General features: G+C 38.5%; 1 protein-coding gene across 1 annotated transcript in view; it reads left to right on the forward strand.

Moving 5' to 3' along the window:
* LOC136863804 (substance-K receptor-like) overlaps positions 1-8,396 on the forward strand; it is a 52,367-nt gene extending 43,971 nt beyond the window's left edge. The window contains exon 7 of the mRNA XM_067140146.2: positions 8,088-8,396. Within this exon, the coding sequence (XP_066996247.2) occupies positions 8,088-8,396 (309 nt within the window). The remainder of the gene's footprint in view (positions 1-8,087) is intronic.
* The last annotated feature ends 360 nt before the right edge of the window (positions 8,397-8,756 follow it).

Below are 8,756 nucleotides of genomic sequence, written 5' to 3' on the forward strand. Positions count from 1 at the left end.
TTTATTTTAGGTATAGTTTTATAATTTGGATTACTCAACTACTGTATTTTCATTCAACAAGACAAACCTTTCAAGAACTTGAAATAGCAAATACTGACTACAGGAGACTACAAGCCAGTACACTTAGATGTTCACTGCAGGAGTCTAAAAGTTTGCAGCAGAGAGTCAACCTGAGGTAGGATGAAACTTGGGCTGCTAGAGGGGTGCGCGGGGCTGATTGAAGGGTGCTTTTAGGCTGCTAGAGGGGTGGGCGGGGAGAGGAAAATATAGGCGTGGCTTCTTATACATTGCTTAAATGGAGGTTTATCAACCTGGCTCCTGACTTAATGCGTCGCTCTAGCTATTTCCTTGCAGCGCAGTGAGGGATTCAGTCGGCCGTGCTCCTATGTAACCAATTACTAGCAAAGTTGCTAGAGACCGTTGGCGTTCAATGTGAGAGCCTGTTATAGAACAGTGATGTCACCTAGCAATATTGGATGGAAGTTCATCTGCTGGATATATAATTAATGGCTTTAAATTTGAAAATAAAAGCCGCCATTTCTTTCAGTATAGTTGTGAACTTTGTTATGTGCGTACAAGCTAAGTAGCTTATTGATTTCACTGTGTAAACATTCGTGTCAGCGTGTGTTTTTATTATTGTACATTTTTATCAGTTAGTGATATTTTGTCAGATCATGAATTCGGTGCAGTCTTTAATGTCTGGGCCATTTCTGCAACGGACTACCGAAGAAAAATCTGAGGTGAAAGGACTGGGTAGGCCCATGCGACGTTTAATTTCGAAACCAGATTCAATACCGGAATTAGGCTACCTCAAAGTGTTTCATTTCAATGTGGTAAAAGAGTTCTTAAATGAAAAAAAATGTTACTGGGTTGTAGTAATATTCCTGAAAATAGAAATGTAAAATGTTTGTTTTATTTTTAATAATAAAAAGTACTGTTGATGTACCTGGATTTGAAAATTAGCCTGTAACCATATTATATCAATGGTAAAAATTGTGCACCACTGAACTTTTAAACCACCAGCCGCCACTGGTATCTACATGAGTACAAAGTCAAAGGAAAGACTATTAATGATTAATTTTGTTATTGGAATATATATGGGATAATTGGCCTGATTGGCCTGCATGTAGATACAATGTAAAACGGTTCCCTAATGAATAGCATGTTTCCAAGACATATTGCTAAAATTTGTCATAAGTTGTTGAATGTTAAGAATCGGGAAGGCTGTGACTGAGTGAGAGGTAAAATGATCTCTTTTGTACTTGTCTGACAGGAAACTGAAAAACCCTTTTTATAAAATTGACTGAATTGGTCCAATGAAGACCATAAAATATTAAAAAATGTTAAAGATTGTTATTTGATAGATTATGATGATATTCTTTCAAGTGGAGCCTCCGTGGTTCAGGTGGCAGTGCACTGGCCTCTCACCTCTGGGTCCCGTGGTTCAAATTCTGGTCACTTCATGTGAGTTTTGTGCTGGACAAATCGGAGGCAGGACAGGTTTTCCAATTTTCTCTATCATCTTTTATTCCAGCAACACTCTCCAATATCATTTCATTTCATCTGTTAAGTCATTAATCATTGCCCCAGAAGAGTGCAACTGGCTTTGGCAGCCGGCATAATTCCTATCCTCACCGCTGGATGCGGGATTCATTCATTCCAATCTTGACCCGGTCAAATGATTGGAAACAGGCTGTGGATTTTCATGACAATGTTCTTTCAAGAACTAAATATGTCATTCTGTATTTCATTATGATATATTTTTCAGGTATTTTCTAAATTTACTCTTTGATGCCCGGCGTGTGCTGCTTCACCTCAATAAATAAAAGGTGTTTTATAATTTATTCTACTTTATGCAATTTTTTATTAACATTTTTCTTTGTTATTTTTGGTTGTTTTGATTTTTCTTATTACAGTTTACAAAACAAAGACATAATTACTGTAAATATGTAGTATTTTTTAGATTCCTATGTCTATTAATTTGATCAAACTATTTCTATTTGCTAACATAAATAGATTTATTTGAATGATACAAGCATGATGTTCATTGCAACACGAGTGAATACGTGACATTCTTTGTTTTTCCATCTAGTGCAAAAGTTAACAGATTCCCCGGCAATGATTTGCATAACAATAATTAAACTAATGTCATAAAGGTCCACCTTTTCAGTACTATAATATGCAATCTTTGAATTACATTTCTAAACTAGGGACTAGTTTTGGCCTTGGCTGGCCATCATCAGTCTTAATGTAATATGTTTAATAACTAAAACAAATGTACAAACACACACTTGACATTAAAAAGATCTGGGATGAACTATGTGTAAAATAGTAAAATGTGTAAAATATGACAAAATTAAATCAGGTTCTAAAATTCTTAGATGTGTTACATCATGTTAAAATGTTCCCGAAGTGCTTGTTCTTAAAATCATGCTGAAATACTGTTGGACATTGTCAGGACGGCACACGAAGGTATGGTTAAAACTGGCACATTCATAATATGTGGCTGGTATACATTTGTAATTCAATGCATGTCCATGAAGTTAACCTCTTGTTGCGGCATGTGGTGCGTGGCCTATTGTTATGCACCTCACATTAACGATTGTGAGATTTTAAATCTCTTAACTTCATGGACACTGCATTGAATTGCGAATGTATACCAGCCACATATTAAGAATGTGGCAGTTTTAACCATATCTTTGTGTGATGTCCTGACAATGTCCAACAGCATTTCAGCATGATTTTAACAACAAGCACTACGGAAACATTTTACAAGGGCCATCTGGAAAGTAGTACTGTTAGCACCGCATGAAGCGCTGGTGACTCAGCTAGCTGCTGGGCAAGGTCAGACTGTGTCAGTGGCTTGTCTGCCTGCTCTGTGCTAGGTTGCGTGATGCTAGCATTGCCTGTGTTGTGTCTATGATCGTTTAAAATGTTTAAACAAATTGAGAACCCCACCAGTTATGAAGTGAGGGCCGTGATTAAATTTCTTAATGCATGAAACGTTCGACCTTGTGATATTCATCGCCAATTAACGGAGGTGTATGGAGACAATGTGATGGACGGGTCGTCTGTTCGGCGCTGGTGTCACAGCTTCAACCTGGGGAGGGGGAATACACACAACGAGGAGCGTTCTGGGAGACCATCTGTCATTACAGACCAACTGCTGAGCGCAGTAGACGAATGCGTGATGAACGATCGGCGCGTCACAATTGATGAACTCTGTGAACATTTTCCTAATGTGTCTCGAATAATTGTTCATGAAATTGTCAAAGACCATCTGCGTTATTAAAAAATCTGTGCAAGGTGGGTCCCTCACATGCTTACAGAGGATTACAGACTGTCCACTTCATGTCCGTATCGATAATGTAATCCAATAATTAATGAAGAAAAGGTTCCACCTAATCGATACTTTCTCTTTTATTTAGCTTTAGGCTATTTAAAAAGACATTCAAAAATAAACACAGAACATGTTTCGAATGCATTGCATTCATCATCAGCTGTTTACAATTGGCTTAGGTAAAAATAGCTTAAAAATGATATCGTGATTTATATTAAACATTAAAAAAACATTAAAAAGCAGATGTTAGTAAAATTCATATAGGTGGGAGGGGGCGGGGTTGGGAAGGGGAGGGTGCATTGAAGGCGGTTGTTAGTTGGACACTAAACTTAAAATTGAAAACACTTCTTGGGCTAAAAAGTCTTAGGTTCACTATTATCTTGTGATTTTTCAGTAAAATCACTTGCTACTGGAAACTTGTAGATTCTTTGGTAAAATGCTCCTGTTGAATTGTTTGTAAAATGTTTGTCTTCTTAGAGCAGCATCTGGTTTACTCCCGTCACTTATCTCTTATTAGGTGGAAAGGTGTGGCTTGTTGATACATGAAGTCTACTGTATGGTGTTTAAAAGACTTGTTAAAAATTGGATCGTCTGTATTACGACCTGTAACCGGCAAAAAAAGATTACATCAATTAGTTTTGGTCATCTGGAACGTAATGGCTAGGGAGGCTATTAGTGTTAGAAGGTGTGGAAGTGTGAACTTACCCTTGTCCTGTTTGTTTACTTTACTTCCCGTGCTGCGAGAGTAGGTTTGTTTCAGCTGTCTTCGACCTTGTGTTGTAGCGGTGTACTGTGGTCTGTGAGCTAACTTGGTTAGGAGGGAGGGGGGTAGCGAGGACGTGTCGTCATTTACTGTTTCGGGCGGGGAGGTGGCCACTGTCTGTGACGTATCGGCCTCGTGATTGCTTAGTGCGTTCACTGGGCGTGTTTGAATCCTTCGTAGTAACTCCATATATCTCAATATGTATTCGAATAAGGGGTTTCTCTGCTCATTTATTTCATTTAAGTTCTTGTCCCCATTAATTGATTTGTTTAAAAACATGTGAATGCTTTCCAAACTGTTCATTAATCTTCCCTTGTTCAGTCTATTGAGAATTAGTAGGTCCTGTTTAATATTTGTAAATCTATGGCCTGTTTCACTCATATGTACTCCCATTGCGGAGAACCTTCTATGTTTCTCTGCATTGACATGTTCTAGGTACCTTATTGTGAAATTGCATCCTAAGTCCTAAGCCAATTGTAAACAGCTGATGATGAATGCAATGCATTCGAAACATGTTCTGTGATTATTTTTGAATGTCTTTTTAAATAGCCTAAGGCTAAATAAAAGAGAAAGTATCGATTAGGTGGAACCTTTTCTTCATTAATTATTGCTTACAGAGGAGCACAAAACCAAGCGTATGGCTGCAGCACTGACGTTTCTGGGACGTTATTCCGATGAAGGAGACTCTTTCCTGACTCGCATCATTACTGGGGATGACCGGGCGAGTTGGCCGTGCGTGTAGAGGCGCGCGGCTGTGAGCTTGCATCCGGGAGATAGTAGGTTCGAATCCCACTATCGGCAGCCCTGAAAATGGTTTTCCGTGGTTTCCCATTTTCACACCAGGCAAATGCTGGGTCTGTACCTTAATTAAGGCCACGGCCGCTTCCTTCCAACTCCTTGTCCTTTCCTATCCCATCGTCGCCATAAGACCTATCTGTGTCGGTGCGACGTAAAGCCTCTAGCATTACTGGGGATGAAACATGGGTTTGTTATGCATCAGCTGAGAGTAAATGACAGTCAATGGAGTGGCATCATGCTCATTCACCAACCAAACCAAAAAAATTCAAGACAGTTCTGTCCACCAAGAAACTCATGGCAACCATTTTCTGAAACTGCCGAGGTGTTCTGTTCATTGATTTTATGGCCTGTGCTAATGCTAATGCTTATTGTGAAACATTAAAGAAATTACGGCGGGCAATACAAAATCGACGGCAAGGTCTATTGTCTACAGGCGTCATTCTCCTTCATGACAATGCCAGGCCTCATGCAGCTGCGATAACACAACAACTTTTGCAGCAATTCAAGTGGGTAACCTTCGACCATCCCCCGTATAGCCCGGACTTGGCCCCTTCGGATTTTCATCTCTTTACGAAGCTTAAAGACTTGCTGGCAGGAAAAAGATTTGACAGCGATGAAGAACTTAAACGAGCCGTGACTACGTATCTCGATATGCTGGCGGCGGAGGACTATGACGCTGGAATACAGAAACTTGTCCCACGTTATGACAAATGCCTAAATTTGCTTGGAGATTACGTGGAGAAGTAGTGTAAAGTATGCTCTTTCCAATAAAAATGTGTATATTTGTTAATATTTACTTCTGTGTCTTTATTGCGCAAATGGGTACCACTTTCCGGATGGCCTTCGCAATATGATGCAACACATCTAAGAATTTTAGAGCCTAATTTAATTTTGTCATATTTTACATATAGTTCATCCCAGATATTTTTATTGTCGATTGTGTGTTTGTACATTTGTTTTAGTTATTAGATGTATTATATTAAGGCTGATGATGGCCAGCCAAGGCTGAAACTAGTCCCTAGTTTAGAAATATAACTCAAAGATTGCATATTATAATACTGAAAAAGTGGACCTTTACAACATTAGTTTAATTATTATTGTGATCACAATTCAATATGGATCAAAACCATGAAGTTTATATTCTATGAATTATTTGCATAGTTACATGAAAGTACATCTCAAATACGGAATGTTGGATTGCTATTTCCAAATAAGAGGCAATTAGTTGCCTAGCTACATGAACCTCCAAGCAAGAAATGTACTTCATAAAACATGGGGGAGTGTTCCCATCCTTCTATATACAGCATTTTTATCGTGTCATTTAATGTCATTTAAAACAGAGTAAGTCGCTGTCGTCTAGTGATAATCTATCCATCAAGATTGTTCCAAATCTTTGTGCGGCTTTGTAATTAAATGAATTACATAAAATAAACACATTTCCATTGACTTTTCAAGAAATCAAAGATTTTCCTGTAATATTGAGACAATTTGGAAGATTTTGGCACAAACCGCACCTTTTAACTCCCTCTGGTTTAAGAGCTTGAGTTTTGTGAAACATACCCGTTAGTGTTTTATGTATATTGATTTTTATCATGAATTAGTTTTTTAAAGACTATGGAACCTCACAGTTATAGAATTCAACTAGTCCTGGTGTATTTGCTGACTCAAGACACAGAAACAAAAAAAAACATCTCTTAAGGTCACTCTTCCAAGGGAAGAGCAAATACACCAGGACTATGAATATTGAATTTTCACGACCCCATTGTAATCGAAACCGACTTTCAACCTATTAGGTCGTGTTACGTACCGTTAGTATGTGTTGAAGAGATGTTAAGTACAGAACAAAAATGGCCAACCAGACACCAGTGGGATCCGAACCCATAACCACTTAAAAATGTACGTAACACGACCTAATAGGTTGAAAGTCGGTTTTGATTACAATGGGGTCGTGAAAATTCAATATTCATTGACTTGGCCCTCAACGGGCAGCTTTAAACGCACTCTACAGTGTGATGGTAGTAGTACCAGACCTGTAGCTTAGATCCTTTCCAACAGAATACAGATGGCCTAGGCCACCATAGGTCAATTGGTAGAGCAACCAACATGAAATCGGGAGGTTGTGGGTTCAGATCCCACTGGTGTCTGGTTGGCCATTTTTGTTCTGTACTTAACATCTCTTCAACACGTACTAAATGTACGTAACACAACCTAATAGGTTGAAAGTCGGTTTCGACACCAGGACTAGTTGAATTCTATAAGTGTGAGGTTAAAAAACTTAAAAAAACTAATTCAGGATAAAAATCAATATACATAAAACACTAACCAGTATGTTTCACAAAACTCATGCTCTTAAACCAGAGGGAGTTAAAAGGTGTGGTTAAAAGGTGAGCAACAAAGTCGAGGTCGAAGAAGACATTAGTGGCTGAGAAACCTGCAGGACTAGTGAGGACTGGATTCAAATACCTTAATGAGAACAGCAGATGATTGAAACAGCTTTTCCAAGATTGTAGCCAACTTTCACTAATGGAGAGGGTGCCTGAAGAAGAAAAATTGCACAAGTAGAATCCTCGCTGTGATTGGGGTGCTGAGGAACATACTTTAAAGCACACTATGTCCATATGTCCACTGAGAGCCTACTGTGAAAGAATTGAGGATGTTCATGAAAAACCTGATGCAGTGGTCTACATACAGAATTTGTACATTAAATTTTGAATGTCAATAATCCTTCTTTAATTTTTTGTTTTTACTATTTGCTTTACCTTGCACTGACACAGAGAGGTCCTATGGTGACAATGGGATAGGACTAGGAATGGGAAGGAAGTGGCCGTAGCCTTAATTAAGGTACAGCCCAAGCATTTGCTTGGTGTGAAAATGGGAAACCACAGAAAACTATCTTCAGGGCTGCCGACAGTGGTGTTCAAACCAATCCTTGTATAATGATGTGATGTTTTGTTCCATATGCTTAATAATTCACTCACCGTTTATTGATATTTAGTTATATCAAAACACTCAATAAAATTAACTATATAAATTTTCTACATTTTTACAAAGAATCTCTTTTATCCTACACCAAATTACTTCATATGACTTGTAGCTTTTTCTTACTCACACATATTGTTAAATAAGTGTTGTTGACACATGTTGTAAGTCCATGACAACTCCAGTCTTTATTTCTTTTCTTTCCAGGTGGACGACAGTTTCCGCATCTTGTGGTTTGCTTCACGTTATCTCATCTTTATTAATGCTGCCATCAACCCCATCATTTACGGACTGACAAACGAGAACTTTCGTCGGGCAATACGTCAGATGGAGTTTTCAAAAAAGATATTTGGTTCTAATACCAGTAATGAAGTGACTCCTCCCCGACCAAAGAAACATGTTCATATTCACCGTGAGGTCTATACGAAACAAGAGGAGAAAGAATCTCCTCAGCACTGGTTCACTTATCCTGAAGAGAACAAAGTGAAAACATTATCTACAGAGTGCTATATGTAGCATTAGTATTTATTAACGGTACACAGAAAAAAATGTTTGTGAAAAGAAATGATCTGCAGTGAGAGTGGATATCTGTCCTCCACTAACGAGGGAGTTAGTGCAAGTTAGTTGACATTTATATGAACAGGACTGAGTTGTCATCATCTTTTGAACTGTTTCAGGTCTGTTGGGCACATAAGGCTGTGCACTGTCTCACAGTAACGGCAATTGGGAATTAGAAGTTGTGGGGAGGGGGGAAAAAAATGTACAGACAGCAAAAAGTACCCGGGTTTGAGTAATATAGTTGACAGGTTGGGGGGGGAGCTGAGTTGGTGTATATACATTAAAACTGCAAAAGAAAGCTACAAAGTGGTAAGTGAT

The sequence above is a fragment of the Anabrus simplex genome, chromosome 1 (genome assembly GCF_040414725.1).
Source record: "Anabrus simplex isolate iqAnaSimp1 chromosome 1, ASM4041472v1, whole genome shotgun sequence".
NCBI classification, from domain to species: Eukaryota; Metazoa; Arthropoda; class Insecta; order Orthoptera; family Tettigoniidae; genus Anabrus; species Anabrus simplex.